This window comes from Emydura macquarii, unplaced genomic scaffold (genome assembly GCF_026122565.2).
Source record: "Emydura macquarii macquarii isolate MOO-44397 ecotype Brisbane River unplaced genomic scaffold, CSIRO-AGI_Emac_v2 contig_2890, whole genome shotgun sequence".
Lineage (NCBI taxonomy): Eukaryota > Metazoa > Chordata > Testudines > Chelidae > Emydura > Emydura macquarii.
Window position 1 is genome coordinate 1,357,487 of NW_027133027.1, and position 20,497 is coordinate 1,377,983.

Here is a 20,497-nt window from a genome sequence, read left to right on the forward strand (position 1 = left end):
ATCCACCTATCACTCAACACACCAGTAGGAGAGAAGGTCATTATAGCTGATGGTCTACAGTCTGCAAGGGGACAGGTGTTCTGTCAGTAGAAAGTTTCATTCAAGTTCTCAATGTCTGTCTTATGGTTTAGAGCACTCACTAGCTGGGGCAGAGAAGTGTAATTGTCATTGTTCTCTACTAGTCCTTGGAAAAGTGAAAGCACACTGCCTCCAGCACATGCTGCCTAACTCCACTAACTGGGTGAGAGGACTGGAACATTGCAGTGTGGGATAGCTGTGGTTTAGTGCATATCTTAAAAGGATAATTTAGTCATGCTTTAATATACTTCCTGAGGGGATTGCTACTGGGGAATATCTTCTCAGACTCATGCAATAAAGCATGTCTCACCTTGGATGCGTATGTAGCGCAGGAAGAAGGTGCAAGCGACCCCACATTCCCTGATGTCATTGCACAGAGATCAGGTGCCAATGTGGTCCTTGCATTCCTCTTCCAACTCTGAAGCAAGAGCTATTGCCATATCAGTGCCAACGGAGACAAGGAGAAAAGAAATGCAGATGGAACTCTGGCCTTGTGCACCCTTCACACCAGCCAGCAGAGCGGGCAGAACCAAATTGAAGCATGACTGCCACAGGCCTGTACCTAGGTCCCCAGCTCCTTGAGTCATGAGATTACATCAGAATCTCAGCATTTGTTTTTCTTAAAATAGCCATATTCTAGGCCTCAGGGTTGTGAAGAAAAGTTTGAAAAAAGTAACTGGAGTGTAACTAAAGCAGAGGGATCTGCAGATGGCTTAGAACAATAACTCTAAGAGGTGTGAACTACTCCATGTACTTCAGGTGGGTATTCACTCCAAGACCCAGTGATCTGGGGGCCTAGGCAAACATCACCCCTGCTGCGGATTTGAGTTGCAGCAGGAGGGGAAGAGTGAAACCGGCTTGACCCACTCACTTAAGTAGATAAACCCCAGCTGTTGGGGTAAGCACTGGGGGATGAGGGGGGAGTTCCTGCTGTCACCCTGGCCTCTCTTTAGGAGAAGATGGCCCCTGCTAATCATGAAGAGAGAGAATAGTCTGTTGCCACTCCTGAGGGGGGAGAAGGGAGCCCACCTCTGTGCCCCAGCCTCTCTAGAAGAAGAAGATCTCTCACCTCTCCTGCCACTGCCATTCCATGGGGCCCCAGATTGCCTTAATCCATCCCTGTGAATCAGCCCCACTGGGACGGTAGAATATGCAGCATCCTTTAAAAAAAAAATGAACCAGTAGACATGCTTCTCCCTGAATTCCTAGAGCATTATACCTGCTTTGAACCTAATGCCTCCGCTTATGGAAAAACCCAGAAGAATTGAATAGGGATGAATCCAGTGGGCTTCTATAGAAATTATACTTTGAAAAGCTTTAGTTCAGAATAGAAAATGAGAACCTTTCTAAAGGGATTTTGACACAACTAAGAAAGGTGGGGGAAGCTCTTTGAGTGCCTCCTGAGCACTTGCATAAAGGCGTGTCACTATTTGTTTTAAGTTTTAAGAGTTCACTAACTCACAGAGGATTCCTAATTTGGGGATTGAAGAAGGCAGCTGCGGCCTTCAAAACACAAAAATGATTATCAGTGTCCTTGATCAGTAAACTCTAAGATCTGAAGATAAATAATGACTTTGGTAAACCTTAAGCCCTATTTAAGTCTTTTTTTGTTTTGTTTTGTTTTGTTTTGTTTTACAAATAATTCTTATTAGATTTTTGGATAACAAAATCTGTAGAGTATGTTTAGATCCCTTAAACTGGGAATGTGGCTTTACCGGTCACACAGGTTTTGCCACATTGAGTTCAAGGATGGACTGTATACTCATGGCATCAGATGACAAAATTGCATTTTATATAAAATCACATTCTCTAATTCCTCTAGTATTAATGTAAGAAACATTAGTGAACTGGGAATGATGCACTGTGTTAGGGCTGCTTGTTGTATTGGAAACCGCTTCAACTCCATATGCTAGTGGAAGTTCAGTGAAAACTCATAGGTGGAAGGCCGAAAGACTTCAACTGGAAGAATCAATTCTAGACATAGTTGCTAAAGATACCAAAAGCAAAAATAATGGGGCTGGAAGAGGGATAAGCCACCGACTTCAAAAAGAGGAGTGGAAAATTGCATCTTAGCATAAATCCAACCAAAATTTTGTAGAGATCCTCTGCTTTTTGGCAGACACATGCATGGATCTAGATTTCTTTGCTTTAGTCATTGTGTAGACTCCATGTTTCCTCTTGTTCTCTTTGGCTGGCTGTAAGTTTCTGGAGACCCAGAAGCACAAGTTCCTGGGGCAGTGGGCTATAGACGCATGTAATGTCATACCATATAGTTTTCATGTATATTTTGTACATATGTTATACTTATAAAAATAAACAGCAGGATCTTATTTAGGGGGATAAGGCAATACACTTACCTTTAAAAAACTCTAAAAAAAACCCACTGATAAGTTGTTACGTTTAAAAAATGTTTTAATTCCAAATGCACAAAATGTTTTATTTAATCCTAAATTTTCTAAGAGCAAAGTCATACTTTGGAAGATCTTTGGATATATTTTTCAGAGGTCAACCTGGATTCATTGCCTTAGTGTGATATCTTAATGATACCATGACACTGACTTACTTATTAAGTGTGTTTGTATGTGTAAATACCATATGTAAAAGATTTATTTGGACCTACCTCAACAATAGCTCCATCAGGTAGTCTGAGAAAATGTCTATAGAGTTCTTGGAAGCCACTGAGGTGAACAGTGTATATAGACACATGAACAGTGATCTCTGCTGAGCTAGCCTGAGATTCAGAGATTTCATCCTGACGCTGGAGGTCACAGCTGGAGACACTAGACTTGCTGGCATGGTCCTTCCAGATGTAATCATACACTGCCACCTAGTGAGACAGAAAGACCCCCCACCCCCACCCCCCAAAGAAATATATTTAATTAACTTGTGGCAAGAGCTTAAAACCAATTTTAAATGATTTTATAATAAATCTGCAAAGTCTGTACCACATGTAGTGCCTGCACACTTTTCTACTACATATTTTTATGACATAGATCTAAATAGAGAAGATAGACAAATCCCCAGTGTGCATTCCATAAAGTTAATTCTGCACAGATGAAGCTGTAATTGACTCCCGTATTAACCAAAAGTAGGGAGATCAAGCAGGGTAGGTTAAACAATAAAATGGAAAGGCTGATTAAAAAAAATATTTGGTGTGAGTTTTGTGAATGGGTATTTGCATTTCTCTCTTTTTAAGAAACCTTTACCCTTTTGCCCACTAGCATTTTTCAGTCTGTGATCTCTGTATAGTATTAACGTGAGCTTGTGCTGCTAACTGAATTATAGATGAGGCAGAGCAAGTAAGGTGTATCTTAGTGTTTTATATAGAGCAAGTTTCTTGACATAGGTATGTATTTTCTTGTTGTTGCTATAAACATATTTACTTTCCTGGACTCTGTGTTTTCTGATTTCAGTCAGAATTCCCATTTAACCATTTTCACATTATGTCTGACTCCAGATTGTACAAAATTCAAGAATGCAGCTGGAAAACAATATACAGTTTAGGAATCTCTTACCTTTAACTATAACTGTACTATATAAATGGGATCTTTTTAACCCTTCACTACTGTCGAGACTTTTAAGTAAACAGGCTTTCCCATGAGATTCCTAGTATTGTATGTCTTGGGCCTTGCCTTCACTGAAAAGGGTTTGCTGGTATAGTGTAGCAGTACAGCTATATCGGCAAGCCCGTCTACTGGAGACACAGCTTAAGCCAACAAAAAAGTACTTTTGTCTGTATGGCTTATATCAGTTCCCTGAACAAAATAAGCTATACCAGCAAAAAGTACTTTTTGCTGGTACAAGCACAACTACAGTGGGGCTTTTGCTGGCGTAGCTATCTCAGTTGGGGGGCGGGAGGAAGGGGTGTGTGATTATTTTTATTTATTTATTTTTGCAATTCTGATGTCAACAGTAAAATTCTGAATCAGTGGATTTCTAATCAAGGAAAAGTCATTTTAAAATGACAGTAAAATGCACAAAGGGTCTGAATTTCACCATGCTAATGTCTCTGGGGTTAAAAGACTTTTCATACGGCATAGCTTGTTAGGAACTAGCAGCAACTACAGCAAATGTCCTTGATAAAGACAAGCCCTGCATTTTTGCAAATGGAAGACACAGAACAAATGGATTGTACCCTCCTGCCTGCCATGTATGATTATTTCATAAGCAGTAAGGCAGCTGAAGCTACTTGGAAAAGAGAAATTGGATTCTGCCAGTCGGGGTCACCCAGAAAATAGTTGGCAGGAACAAAGACAAGCAGCTGAAGCAGGTACTGTCACCATGTGGGGGAAGAGGGGGAGAGGGAGGGGAAAGAAGGAGCTGATATCCTGGGTTATCCATTCCTCTGAATCCAGAACTTTGCAGGAGAGAGGCCTCCATCAGCACCGGAGGCACCAAGGCCCACCCCAGCCATATGAGCTCAGGGAAGAAAAATTGCTGGGAGGAGCACCCAGAAACTCAGCCAGCAAGAGATGCAAGTAGTTACAGCAGGGACCTTCAGATGCTGATGATGTCATTTGGTTTTTATAGCTGCTACCTCTGGACAGTCTTCCCTTATGCTGATTGGCTGTTTGCTGCAACTCCCTCCCTCTCCATCTCTTCTCTTCATCCTCACTGCACCTGCCCTCCATGCTTCCCTTCTTCCATCCTCTTCTCCTTTTACCTTGTCCTGCCTCCTTTCAATGCCCCTCTGCCTCCTTTTGTTTCTAATCCCCGCTCAACAAGTATCCCTGATCTACCCCAAAATACTTTTAAAAAAAGAAACCAATACAAAATTGTGATGCTAAAATACCGTTTACAAACCAACATACTGTTTCCCTCTGCTGGGGCATTATATCCCTTCCCTCAATCCTTGGCTGTTGCATCTATTTAAGTTGTAAACTCTTTGGGGCTGCTACTGGCTCTTCCTGTGTATTTGTACAGCACCCAGCACAGAGGAGTCCTGATCTCATTTGGGATCCCATAATACAAATAAATAATTATACTAACTTTGTCTTTTAAATGTGTATTCAGTGAAAGAGCAAGTTGTGCAGTACAAGTGTCAAAACTTACACAATCTGATCTTAGTACTGATGAGCCTGCTCTAAATACCCAGGTTTGTCTAAGTGAGGCTGAAAAAGGAAAAGCTGTGAATGGGATGCTGTCATTCCTCCAACAACAGAGCCAGAATGTTAGCTGGCGGAAACTGGCACCATTTCACTGAAATTGATGATGCTATGTTGATTTCTACCAGCTGAGGTTCCACCCAGAGACTGTGAAAAGGCAGTGGAGGAAAAGGATAAAGTCTAATGATTGGGTTAGGGCTGGTTCACACTGACTGCGCGATTCGGTGGCAGTCGACGGGAATAACGCAAACTACGCAGAGTAGTTTGCATAACTGACATCAACTGCTCAGCTTCCCTTCTGTGCGCTGTTCAGACTGCACTGAGCAGTTCCCGTCAACTCAGTGCTACGCTACTTCAGGGGGTGGACTTACTCAGTCGACTTCTTGATCGATTGAGCGGTCTCATTGACCGCTCAGTTGATCCTGAAAGATCGATCTGGCGGCGGCGATTTTGCCGCCGTCAGTGTAAACGTAGCCTCTGAGTCATAGAGTCTAAGGCCAGAAGGGATCACTAGATCATCTAGTCTGACCTCCTGTATATCACAGGCCACCAGCACCACCCAGCACCCCCCCCCACAGAACTCAGCAACTGAAATGAGATGAAAGGATTACTACCCACAGGAGACTAGACTATTATGTGCCACAGGCAGAGAATGGGAAAGACCGAGGTGCACCAGTGCTCAGGGGCTCTGCAATGACAGGGAAATGATTAAATGAGATATACCCAGATAATCCTGGCAAGTGACCACATGCTGCAAAGGAAGATGAAAACCCCCACCCCCTACAAGATCACTGCCAATCTGACATGGGGGTGGGGGAAATTACTTCCCAATCCCATGTATGGTGATCAGTTAGACTGAGCATGTGAGCAAGAACCAGCCAGCCAAGCACCTGAGAGAGATAATGTTTGGTGCCATCTGACAGCTCTGGCCCACCCCATCCAATGTCCCATCTCCAATCATGGCCAACCCTGATGCTTCACAGGAAGAAAATAAATTTAAAAAAAACCCTCCCAGGAAACATTGGGGGGAAGAAATTCCTTCTTGACCTCTGCCAGAGAAGAGGCTGAAACCTTGCAGTAGCTTTGGGAGCATAAGACATATACCAGAAGTGAGCCTCAGGGCTGATGAGCCCTGCCCCTATCTTCACAAGCAACTCTGTCATACAATTGCACTCATAAATTTGTCCAGTTTGCTCTTAAAACTAGTTAAGTTGTTTGCCCTCACAACTGCTATTGGGAGGCTTTTCCAGAACCATACCCCCTCTGATGGTTAGAGACCTTCTTCTAGTTTTCAACCTCAGTTTGTTCATATCCATTTGTTCTTGTGCCAATAGATACACATGAACTTTGAAGTAGTTGCATGAGTATGTCTGAGAGCAGATTCAGTATTTTTTCATTTTTTCTGATGTGACAGAGCACAAAAAAGCTGAAAAACAAATTACAAAGAAAAAGCAGGCATCATGATTCCAAGACAGAGAAGACATATCTGAGGACCAAATCTTCTGGGTTTGTGTACACCAAATCTCAAATACCCTGGAAAGTGCATCCTTCTTAGCAACATTGTAAAGTATTTGGCAGACTAATGTCCACTCAGCATTGAAACTTTCAAAATGCATTTCTGTTAAGTGATAGGTCACTAGACATCTACTGTGCCCTGTATAACCTGGAGTTAGCTCCAAAAGTAAACTCTACTGTCCTCTGAAATCTCTATCATTAAGTTAATCTAAAATGTCCATTCATTTCTACCAGAACACAATATGAGTTAATAAATCCACCGAGACAGGCTAGTCAAGAGACTGTGCATATAGGACATGTCAGAGGAACTGAAGTTAGCTATGATCTAGATTCACAAGGCCTGACAAGAAACCACAAAATGCCAGAGCAGTGTACAGTAATCCTTACGTGAAATTCATCTTTCAGCAGAGAAACACATTAAAGATGATAATTCAATGATAAAAGAGATAGGCCAGAACAGGTTCAAATGCTGAATATTTCACAACATAGCTTAATTAAAACAGGAGTATGAAGCTGTTAATTGCTTTATAATAGTTCATCTGGAAATTAGGCCTGATGTGAATGCCCTTATAGTTGATTTGTTTATGTTATTATCATTACCAAGTGTTACATAGATTTAATGCAGAAATACAGCTTTTACTGTTCTTTAGTGTGTTGTTTTTTTCTTCCTCTTCTGCCAAGGCATTTCTCTTCATGCAACTATACAACGTGAATGAGAGGGAGGAAGGGTCATAAATTTAGGTCAGATCAGATGATTCAGTAAGTCTCATGTGGATTTAAGTCTTATTAATAATTTTAATGCATTCTGCCTTGATGACAATGATTTCAGTTGCTGCTTCTTGAACGTACAGTGTGACGTAAAAATAAATAGACTTTTACAAGATTAGAATGCACTTCTTATAAAAAGGAAGATAAATTATATTTTATATTGGAAATTACAATACATTGGCTATAGATATATGCCTGTGAATATATATATAGAGTAAGTACATGAAAGTACAGTATCACCTATTTACATATGTGTATATATAGGTGTATATAAGCAAACATATATTCACACAAACATAAATGTGGTGAAGACAAAATTTACTAACATTTTTAATAAGACATATTACCCACTACATAAATGGGCATTTAATATTAATACTTATAGAAGTATGGGAATAGAAAATCTATGCTAGGACATAAAAAAAAAAAAAAAAAAAAAAAAAAAAAAAAGATTCAGGAAAGATTACCATGATCTGATGTATGGCAACTTTATAACTACAGTAGGGTAGATATAAAACCATCATTAACAACAGAGAAATAACTACTCAAGTTTATCTAAGGAATTTGGAATAGTGGAATATAACCATATGAAAAAGTTGTGCTTAACTCTTAACACAATAACTTGTGCTTGTTTCACACAAGAAATTAGACAATTTGTTTTTCCTACTATGTACCGTACCTGTTCTTAATTGCTTACCAGTATTATAATTAACAATGTCATGCTCATCAACTGCACATGTAGCAAAACAAAGCTTTCCAGCTTCTGTATATTTAGTCTTTTCATGCACTCACAAAATATGTGTACTGCAGAAAAATGATCTGAAAATAGCATTGCTACTTAGAGAAAATGTATTAAATGGAAAAAATAGACCAAACCAGCTATTTGGGTGAGTGGAGCTGCAATCTTGTTGTGGCAAATAGTTAGCAAATACTACAGACTGGTAATGGAGAAAAGGGCAAAAGTGAGAAAAGTATAGTCAAAGGACATCAAAAGTCCAGGATGTTGTATTTACCTCAAATAACTTTCATAACATAGCCAATGCATGTTCTGTGGTAACAGTTGGAACCATGGGAATTGGCATCCTGCGGGCAATCTTTGTAAAACCAATCCAGCTACAATTAAAAAAAACAAGGCTCGTTTTACCCTCTAAGGGAAACTCGGGTCCTCTTGGGAATTAAAATTTCCAGCTGAGTCCATTGGTTATTTACATCCCCGACATGCTGTTGCTGACATCCTTATTTTTAGTAGCCCGCCCGCCCACACACACATACACAAAGGCCAGAGGCATCCTGGCCCCAGATTAGGTCAGATCAGTTCACCGTTCAAGCTTAACTCTGAGCTAGCTATGGAAGTGGCTAAAGATTTCAGTCTATGGGGCGAGGGGTATTTATAAGGAGTGAGTGTGAACTGACTATTAAATAAATCAAACAAGTGGTGAAAGGGAATGTAAAGCATAAAAAACGTGATGATTATGTCTTTCAAAATGCGACTTATCATATAAAAAAGAATGATTGATTACAGTGTTTTGCTATATTGAATTCCTTTATGTAGCATGATAAGAGCAACAACGAGGTCTGGAATGACAGGCCATAATGGGATATATACATGTCTTGGTCCTGAAAGTGCAAGATCTTTGGCCTGGTATTACAGAAGGACATTCTCCAGATGTGCATATATCTCATTATAACCACTCTGTCACCTCTGGGTTTACAGAATATAATCCATTGCAACTGCTTTCAAAATCCAATCTCGAGACTGTTAAATCAGCATGTAACTCCACCCACCATCGTCCATAGTAACTTTGCAGAGAGATAACTTGTTTCTAAATTGTTCTATTTATGAACAAAATGGGCCAATAATATCTGTGAATTGTTTATTTCAGTTGAATTTTGAATGCCTGAAGCAGTGTTGGTTCAGTCTTCCCTGATTTATTTAATAATATCACACAGACTGACTGACTGATGAAATAAACATATACAGAGAGCATCCTCTTCTAAAACGACTGAAGAATAATCCCAGAATGAATTTTGTGGTGAGCTGACTTCCATAGTAACACAAAGGAATGATTTAAAAAATATATATTAATAGCATTCTGCTTAAGTATATGTCCATATGAACAATAATTCAGATCTATTCTAAATGATATTTTTTCATCTCTTGTTGTTAAACTCAATCATGCATTATTATGTACTTCATAGTTCATGTATTGTGAACCTGTTACTTTGGCAACTTGCTATTTGTTGTCTCATCATTTCTTGCTATTTCAGAGCTGCATTTCTCTACAATTGCAAGTCTCCATTTTGGAGTAATCTGTAAATAAAATACAAACGTGCAAACAGACTTATCCGATAAAGATAAGTTTGCATATACCTATATGGCCATATCCTGAAGTCCTTATTCACTTTTCACTCTGGACTTACTCAAGCAAAACACCCAATCAAGTCAATGAAAGTTTTGCCTGAATAAGGAGTGAGTACAAACTAAGGGTCTATGCTCCTTCTGTTTCTTCCAGTGGAACAAGGACTTTGGACCTGGATCTAGCCTTCAGAAGCACAGAAGGTAGAAGCTATTTCATGGGACACTGTAGCCCACTCTTCCCCTTGCTCTTGGACTGTAGAACCAGGTGAATCCTCACATGGCCATGCAGTGATACGTCACACCCCACCTCAGTATGGAAAGGTGAATGCACCCACTCATGTTGTTTTTAGAGCTGCTTGCAAAAACTCTGACATTCATTTGAATTCCAAAAAGTGGGTCAATTCAAGAATGCTTGCACCCTTATCATTCAGTGTTGGTGAATGTTCATGCAAACAGGTTTTTGTATATGCACATTTTTAGGGGATGGCTATTTTTTGAATGGATATTACCTACACGGGCATCTGTGTGCAAATAAGAATGTTTGCTAGTCATCATTTGCTCATTGATATTTATTATTCATTGTTCATCTGTTTATAAATTTAATACACACAAGGAGCTGAAATAATACTATGTGACTTAGGTGACTAATCACACAGTTCAAAGAACAAAACCTTCAATAGCTGAAGTGAGCAGTTCATAAACACCATATAGAATGAAATTTGTCCGCACAAACCATTCCGTGAAAACTAGGATACAATCTTTCTGGCTAGAAATAGGCAGGATTAATATGATCATGCATAGCTCCTTAAAAATTACCTCCCAGAACTGTGTTTTGGGACAAATCCCATCAACGCTAGGAAAGCTCACTTCTCTGGAGTAGTGCTTGTAGCCAAATGACTCATATTGCTTAGATCAGTGGTTCTCAACCTGTTTACAGTTGTGGACCACATCCAGCACTACCTGTATGGCCCTGAGGATGTCATGCGGGCCGTAAAGCTGTGAGTGGATGGCCCATAGGTTGATAACCACTGGCTTAGTGGAAGAGCAGCCTGCCTCCAGGGCTAGAAGCGTGGCTCAGCAACATGGCTGCCCTGGCGGCTAAAGAACTGCTAGTATTTTGGAAGAGAAGGATGGTCAACAAATTTGAAAATAGTTGCCCGATTTTTTAGAAATCTTTGATTAAGTTATGGGGGGAGGGAAGGGGGATGGGAACAGAAATGTCATTCTGCTTTCCTTTCACTCTTTTCCCATTCCTTTACTTTGGGGGAGATTTTTTCCCCCTGTTCTCCCCTTATTATGGAAGGGGGCATTGGATGAATCCATAAAATACAACTTTAAAAAAAATCTACAGATATCAGAATGGTTTAAGAATGACAGAAAAAAATGAGGTAATATATTTGCAATAAATAATGCAATTGTCTCTGGTAATGATTCAAGTGGATATTATATACTCATGTTGTTCTATTATTTCTCAGAACAGACTAAATACACAGCTGGCTAGTGAGAACAGATATATCCATGCTTACAACTTTTGTTCATTATATACAAGTCCAAATTTTCAAAGACATGTGCCTAAGTGTGTGCACTTTTTTTGCACATGCCTGATTTAAGAGACCAAAGGCAGCAGGGCTGTGTCTATACCTCAGCTGCAAACATTTTATAAAATTTGGGCTACAGGCTCCACAAGTCCACAGTAGGTAGTGAAGTGCATAGGCATTTAAACAGCGCTTAGAAGAAGTGAGATTGAACTGTGGTCACCACATTCTCAGCACAGGCAACTTTCCCCTAGGCTACACTGAGAGGACAGGGAACAAATGTGTGTCTGGGGGTGGGAGCAAGGGAAGGTATGAAGCGAGAAAAATCGTTGGATTTATTTGGTGTTCAAGGTGCGCCTCAATTCTCAAAGGTTTTCAGTAAAAGCTGGCTTTGGATTGGGTCATTAGAGTTGGAATTTTTTAAACATACAATTATTTTGTTCAAAAAATGGCCTTTTATCAAAACCAAAAAAAAAAGTGAAATAGTTTCATTTTCTTAAATTTTCTGGTTTTTTTTTTTTTTTAAAGTAAAAAACTAAAGAAGATTCTGTTTTTGCTTTTTCTCATCCATTTCCCCTTTTCTCAAGCAAAATAGAAAAATGGAAAGGGAGGGGGGAGAAAAAAGAAGAGGGAGGGAAAAAACAAAAACCAAAAGTTGAGTATTTGTGGTAAAAACGCATGAAAATTATATAAAAAATACCTTCTTTTCACAAACTTGGAAATGAAAACATTTTCAAAATTTTTGAAAATTGTCATAATTTCTTTCTTTCATTCATTCATTTTTTGGACCAACACTTATGGGCATATAACTATTATCTGAAAGCAACCAGAGTTTCCCAATTATTTTGCTAGGCATTATACAAACAGATAGAAATAGAAAGTCCATTCTGCAAAGGGTTAAATTAAAAATGGCATATAAAGGGAGAAGGATACTATCAAATACAGTATTTTATATATGTTTTCTTTAAAAGTATTCTTGTAAATAGATTAAATATGTCAACTGTCTCCATCTGTCCCTCTAAATAATCATCATTAATTAGCTGATTAGTTATAGGCGTAATTAAAAAGTGGGTCTTGAGGAGAAATCTGAAAGAAGATCGGTTTATAAGTCTGTTTCATGCATAAGGGGCAACATGCAAGAAGGTGCAGAGAGGTTTGTGAGAAAAGCTGATGTGGGGTGGAATGATGCTGGTGTCAGTGATGGAGTGGAAGGAGAGTGAGGCAATATGATAAGAAACAGGGGTGGACAAGTACACAGAAAAGGAGTTGTGCAGCATCTTAGACTTCGTCTTCCCAATCTGACCCCAGCCAGCTGCTAAAGACGCCTGTTGCACTCTCAACCCAACCTAAGACTAAAGTGCATTGACTCTGAAGTGTTTCCAGTTGTAACTTGCCCTCTTCTTTTCTGGACTGGACTGTTTTTGTGATGGATCCCAGCCATTTTAAACCTTAATCCATCTCTGGCAATAATGCTGATATATAAATCTAGAAATCAATACAAATCTACAACCATGGAAAGATGAACCAAATGTTTAGAGATTCAATGCAGCTTATATGAACATCCTTAAGTGTATTCAAACCAGTTGGATCTGAAAAACTAGACTGAAGAGTTTAAGAGAACAGGTTCTCTCCTGGGGTTTTCAAAACATGCCAATAGCCTATGACCACCTCGTCTTTCTCTGACTGAGAAGTTTAGAAATTGGTCAGCAAAAATTCTTCTGAAAATAACACTTATATTTGCAGCCCATAAAGAAATATTGCAAAAACAGCCTACTTCGTGATATTTCAGCAATCTTCCTGCCAGTTCCAGTAAGAACCACACAAAAATAAAAAGTAATCAGTACCAAAAAAAGTTACATTGAACTCTTTCCACCTTCAAAATAGTTCATAATTTGGGGGTCAGGTTTTGGGCAATTGCCTGGGTTGCTTCTGTGTTTTGGGCAAAGATCCAGATAATTTTGTATTTGATCTCAACTAGCTTACCCATCCCTAATCACAAAATTTCTGTCCAATATATCCAGAAACAATGGTATTGTTGAATTCAATATGCTTGGTTTGGAAAAATTGTTTTAGTATCCTGTAACCAGTTGTCTGTTATTATGATGTCCATTATTAGTGAAGGGCACTGTATATCCTTATCTTTCCCTGTGAAATAGCAAAGTTCACAGCCTCATAAACACGTAAATTACATTTTTCATTACACATAGGACAGATTTCAACTTCTGAACCAGCAGTCAACAAAGATTCCCCTAGCTGCCGAAAAAAAAAGTGAGTATTTATGAAGAGAGGCATAATAAGATCACCGGGAAGCCTGTCATAAACATGCACGTTGCATAATACATGATGGATCAGCTCTATTATTTAACTTTCCCATAGATATAACAATAGAGAGATATGTTAACCATCATAGTCAACATTAATTTACAGTGGGAAAAATAATTAGAATCTCACTTTTTCTGAAGAATGGAGTGAAAATGTAAACAATGTTTCCCTCCAGGCAAGTGCTTTATCAAGTTGACAGGTGCATTTGAATTTCCATGGGTGGGGGACATAATAGGTTATTTATGTGTCATTTTAATACAAAGGCCCAACCATCAAGATGGACAGGAGACTTTATCAGTACTGCTGTTTGCAACTAATCCACCAATTTAATACCCCAAGAAAATACCTGCAACCAAAACCTGTACATTTTTCTTTTACACTCCATTACAGGAAAATCAATATGGGCACCATTCATCGAAAATCCTTGGAACTGCAGGAGCATTATGCCCCTGTCACCTAGGTGCACTAGTGATTAGGATGCAGGTCTTAAGCATCGATACCACAAGTGAATCCAAAACAGGGCCTCAAATGTTCTAAAACTGTTATTGACAATTCAGCCACAAAATAATGTGAAAATTAATAAAAAATAGAGAAAACTCACTTTTTTTTGAGAGATCAGGATCACAAAAGAGACTAAGGAAGCTAAAGTGTTCTGGAATGTCCTTTTATGGGATATCTCTATCTTTGTAGCCTTTTATACCATGCTCATTACAGAAGTATCTAAGCCCTTTGGCACCTGGTTAAATTTAATTACAGCCACAGCATGGACTAGAGTTTTGTGAAACTTACACATTGTTATTTGTTTATTATTTTACTTATTATTTGTATTATGCCAGCACTAAGGAGCCCAAGCCATAGACTCAACCCCCGCCCCCCTCACCATTGTGCTAGGAGCTGTACAATCACCAGTATAGAACAAAAAAAAGATAATCAAGCACATAAATAATGTATTGATTCAGGTGGAAAACAAGCAAAATTTAGTGCGTTGGAGTAAGTTTTATTTGGAGATTTGGGTTTTAGGAGGTAGAAAACAAAGATCAAAACAAAAGAAGATGCACACAAAACCACTTAGACCCCAAATCTCTGAGTTTTCACAACTTATGAGTTACGAACACCAGAGTTACAAACTGACCAGTCAACCACACACCTCATTTGGAACAGGAAGTACACAATCAGGCAGCAGCAGAGACAATAAATAAGTAAATAAACAAAATACAGTACAGTACTGTATTAAACGTAAACTACTCAAAAAAATAAAGAAAAACAACATTTTTCTTCTGCATAGTAGTGTTTCAAAGCTGTATTAAGTCAATGTTCAGTTGTAAGCTTTGAAAGAATAACCATGACATTTTGTTCAGCGTTACGAACATTTCAGAGTTACGAATAACCTTCATTCCCAAGGTGTTCGTAACTCTGAGGGTCTACTGTATTACCTACAAAAGGCAAGTTTTTAAACAACTGGGATGAAACAGGATTGAAATTAGCAAAGGCAGCAGCAGTAGCTCCATCCCATCTGAACTAACTTCTTTTCTTTCCCCCAAAATGATAATTATCATCTTTGATGCCAACTACTTTAATTTGTACTGGAAACCTGGGGATACTTTAGATTTGACCTTTAGCTAAAGGCTTCTACTGGATTACCAATTTGTTGGTCTCTGGGGTGGTTTCTCTAAAACAAATGTGGACAAACATACATTAGCATCATTGTTCTCACATATAATACATAAAATCTTGTTTAGATATTATTCTGGACAGACGGGGCCAGGTATTATTTCTGCATGGAAAATCCATTATTAGTTTTAAAAATCTTAAATCTAACAGTTCTTGTTGTATTTACAGTATATCTTTGTTAAGTTGCACAGCTGTGCAGGGGACCCTCTAGATAGAACTGAATGTTGTGGATTAGCAAGGATGTCATGAATCACGAAAACATAATTCTCTTAAGAGAATTAAACTTCACAATGTATTAGTAAATGTGCTAAAGTACAATAGTATCCCCTGCACAGCCCGCACACTTTGACTAGTTGTGCTGCAAGGCTGCCAGAGGAGGGGGCGGGATTTGCACATTGTAACCCCTACATGACCAATAATAGACCCAGTAACCTCACTCCTACTCCTTCCACTCCTCATCACAAACCCTTTCTCTCTGCTGGCCTCTGTGCCCATGGAGTTGTGCTCCAACTCCATGCCGGGAGCTCCCCAGTGCCTCAGCCTGGCAAGTTTCACAGCAGTCATAGCATCCCATGTGTCATACAATTTACCCTCAATGCTCTTAAGTTAGATGATATTTAGGCTGAATCGAAGGAAGGGGAAATTAAAATGAATGAAATGTGGCTTATTGACAAAGTCTTTTGGTAGATACAGCTTTCTGTTAATATCTGTTCAAACTAATTTCCAAATAAATCCTGTTTCCAGATTTATGAGCTGGCAGGGTCTACAAGCCCTGGAGAAGGGGCACTACAGAACATTTAATCCATGGTAACAGGGTCCACATGGCAAGCTAGTGTGTGGCAAGCTACTGCATTGTAGACTCACAATGCCATGCACTAACTCGCTGTGTAGATGAGCCCTAAGGCTTGTTACACAAGCAGGCAATTTCAAACAACTTAAATTTTATTAAAAACAAACCTAAAACATTTTCCAAGCTCAGTATTTCAGTCTGCAAAGCTCAGAGCATCCCTGGGGGGGAATTAGCAAATATTGCTAATAACCAGATCCAGTTCATAATAAAATGTATGTTGTGGTTCTAAATTGGTTACTTTTAATGTCTTTTATAAGCTTCAGAGCTAGCTAATTTCCTCCTCTCTTCCCCTTATATCTATATATATTTGAGAGGATCTTAATAACTTCCTCCATCTCTGTAAATATATACAAAGGTATATACAGATGGTCATGAGTTCAAAACAAAAACAAAAACAAAACAAAACCCATGTCTTTTTACTTTAAACTGCTTGCTTCGATGTGTGGCCCCAGGCCTTATTTACCATATACCATCCAAACCGAGCCCTGAATACAAAATTATTATTTTCCTCCTGGGTACATCTATGGTGCTTCACGAATGTTAATGCATTTATTTTTACAACATCCTTGTGCAGTGGGGTGATGGCTCTCTTTTTACAGATAGGAAACCGAGGTACACAAAGATTGCAGCCAAAATTGTCAAACGTGTTCACTAATTTTAGGAGCCCAACTTTAGACACCTAGGCCCTGATTTTTCAGAATACTTAACGTTTTTACAGCACATTATATTTCAAAAGCACAGTTCTAATGGTCTTCAGCGGTAGTTGTGCACACCCAGTACTTCTGCAAATCTGGCCCCAGGTGTCTCACGCTGGGCACACAAAAAATGAGTCACATACAATTAGTGGTCACCTGTGAAAAGTCTGGTTTGACTAACTTGACTAGCCTCACATAGGAACTCTGTGGCAGAGGCAGGAAGAGAATCTAATTCTACAGGTCATCATTCAGCTGCCTTAACCATGAGACTTGTCATTTCTCTTCCTACAATGCCCTGCCTTATTTGCCACTCATCTTCCAGATCCTGCAACATATGAGCCTGCGGTCCTACAAAAAGAATCTCTTTCACTAAACAACCTTGATTCAGTAAAGATGCTGGGCCCTCTGTGTGTAATACAGTGCAAGTACCAACGTCAAGTAATGCTACTGCTGCTATTTGCTATAAGATTCCAGAAAAGCTCACTAACATGGTTAAATCATGGGTATTAGGAAAAAAGGATTACGAGAAGTAGCTATGACTAACATACAAGTCATAATTGTGGTTTCCAGTCAGTTCTAGGCCATCAGCATTTTGCAATTTTGTTCTTTCCCCCTTTTGTGCAGCTTACTTCCAGAGATGGCAGCATAACATCTATTACCATATTTGGTCAATCACCATAGTTAACTCCTCTAAATCTCATAACTACCCATTCCTACTCTGTCTATGAAATTGGAATGCTCTTGTTTTAAGAAAGCCATATAAAATGTAAAAATATATAGTTGTCCATGTCCAATTTTCTTTTCATTTGCCTTCTACAAATCTTTACTTTTGGTTGGAAATTAAATTTCAGAGCAGAGACTGGCTACTCAAACTGTTATCTGGAATACAGTTTTAAAAAATATATTTATTATGGTCTTAATATTTGTTCTAGGGTAATGTTATGCCAATAACACTGGGATTTGCATCATGCCACATAAATCTTTAATTTCTATTAAAAGTGTGTACAGTATAGAAGGTTAGATAATGCATCAAAGCAATTTCAGATCTCATTAACAACTAGTACGCTTTTTGCCCTAAATATGAATCTGATTCACTGCTGTGTTGCTCTGGTTTTTTGCTGGTATAACTCCTTTGGTGAAGTTACTCCAATTTTACATCAGTATAACATAACGGTCTAGTGCAATGAATGAGGCCCATGTATTTTCTCTTTTCTGGTATCATTCTAACTGCATTACATTTCTAAAATATTTTTAATATTTAATTTAATAACAGTAATGTCAGTCAATCTAACAAAGTTCAGAAAATCATCAACTAGACTGTTTTAATATTTAAGGAAAGGGGCAAGAAAACTGTAACATCTTCTTAAGTCAGCAGAGTTATCAAACACTTAGTTTATATTTTTCAAGGATCAAGAGGACCAAAAAGAACAGCCAGTTTCTGTATATTGATTGTATAAAAATTGATTCAGCTGACAGCCACGTTTTTTGTTACATGTAGAAGCAAGAGTTTTAGTTCCCAGTAAGAACATTCTATATTTTCCAGCTCTTGCATTACTGGTTCCCTTTCTTATTTAATGTCTTATGGGAATGGGTGAACCATTACAGAAAAGATCAGAAAACCCCATAAAACATCTGCAGTTTCAACTAAACTTTGATGGTTTGGATATAAAGATGTTTTAGGGAAGTATTACCAAAGGACTTCAGACTTAAAAAGTCTTAAGACTAAAAGAATGGGAATACTTACATTTTTCTTAAGTTTAAAAATATTCTGGGGGTAAAAAATACTTCAGGATCCCTGCCAGTGTAGTGATATTTGTGACTCACCTGCTCTTTCATTCACATTCAGGAACCGCTTTCCATTACTATGATGGGATCAATAACCTTTTTTAACTCCTCCTATAGCTCAGTCAATTTAATAGAAAAATTATATTAATAGAATTAATAAATACTAGAAAGTCATGGAAAGCCAATTGCATGTACAACCTACCTTCTCCTCTTGAGCGTATGCATTACATAGGAACATAGAAGCTGTCATACTGAAGTCTGTTGAGTTCAGTATCCTGTCTCTGGCAGTGGCCAGCAGCAGATGCATCAGAAAAGGTGATAGAATCCCACAATAGGGAGGTATGGGATAATCCCCCCCAACCTCTGCCCACATACACACATTAAGTCTCACCCTGGTTTCTGATCATTGTAGTTTATCTTAAACCCTGGAGCATGGGGATTAAAACCTTCCCAACATTTTTGTGATAATTAATGATGACAGCTCTGGATATTCTTTATATAAATCTCCAATCCTTTTTTGAATCTTGCTATGTTTTTGGTCTCAACAACTTCCTGTGGCATTGAGCATATGCATAGAACAATGGTACATTGATGGAGAATTCTTTGGGTGACTCTCTAGTTGAGTATGCATTTCTAGTCATGCCAGCCAGGAAACACAAGCACAAGTAAAGGATTGGTGACAATGATAATTCCGTTTGAAATATTGGACTAAGCTATAAAAAAAACTACGAAGGGCAAGTGAATTCATAGACTGCAAGGCCAGAAGAGACGACTGTGGTCATCTAGTCTGACCTCCTGCATAACACAGGCCATACAATTTCCCCCAAATAATTCCTATTTGAGCAAAAGTGTATCTTTTAACAAAAGATTCAATCTTGATTTAAAAATTGCCAGTAATGGAGGATCCACCATGACTGTGAGTAATTTGTTCCAATGGTTAATTACCCTCATTGTTAAACATTTACAGTCTGAAATTGTCGAGCTTCAACTCCCAGCCATCTCATTCACATGGACTAACCAGTTGCACTCACAGCCAACACAGCCACAAATCTGGCAAACATAATACAAACACTCTGCTGAACTTTTCAATCAACGTCAGAAAAGGAGAATCGCTCAGGTAGCTGCTCTGGGTGGGAAATGGCCTCATAATGGATCACCCTGCCTATTGTTGAACTGATCCATCAAGAGCCTTCCCTCAAACACATTGTTTGTAGTCCTAGGTTTGAACAAAAGGAAACAGACTTTAGGGAGAAAGAGAAATAAGACGTTTTCCTTTAGAGAAAAGATCCATTTCATTTCACAGAACAACACTGATCTGTGATTTTAAAAATGGCAAAGTTACTGTATTGACACTTGCTGTGCTGTACATTCCACACATGATATTATCCTTTGCCTGTGGATCAATGCACTAGAAGATACATAAAATTGTGTATAGCAAAATATAGATTCCTAAATATTTTTAGATTGCTGCCATCCTCTCCAGCTCTTAACCATTTGTCTTTTAAATTTCTCTATTTTGAAATTATGTATTTTATGTATGCATGGGTACAGACTGACACATTTATCCATTCATTTATATCTGTGTTGTAGAAATTATAGTTTCCTTTAATACACAACCCTCCCATGCCCCCCAAAAGTCTGCTTCTTCCGCTGCCCACAGTTGTGACATAAAGTGTCCTTAACATAAGAAGAGTGTTAGCTAAACGCTCTCCATAGGCAGTTTCCTAGGGAGAAACCACGTGATCTAATACTAATGTAGCACATTTTCTTCTGTTTTTTAATGTCACTTGGCAGAACTAAGCTGGGGAGTCCTG

At 38.7% G+C, this 20,497-nt stretch overlaps 1 protein-coding gene across 1 annotated transcript in view; it reads right to left on the reverse strand.

The window, feature by feature from the left end:
* LOC137166606 (uncharacterized) overlaps positions 1–20,497 on the reverse strand; it is a 123,909-nt gene that overhangs the window by 10,157 nt on the left and 93,255 nt on the right. Inside the window, exon 10 of the mRNA XM_067568396.1 lies at positions 2,699–2,905. Coding sequence (XP_067424497.1) covers positions 2,699–2,905 — 207 coding nt within the window. The remainder of the gene's footprint in view (positions 1–2,698; positions 2,906–20,497) is intronic.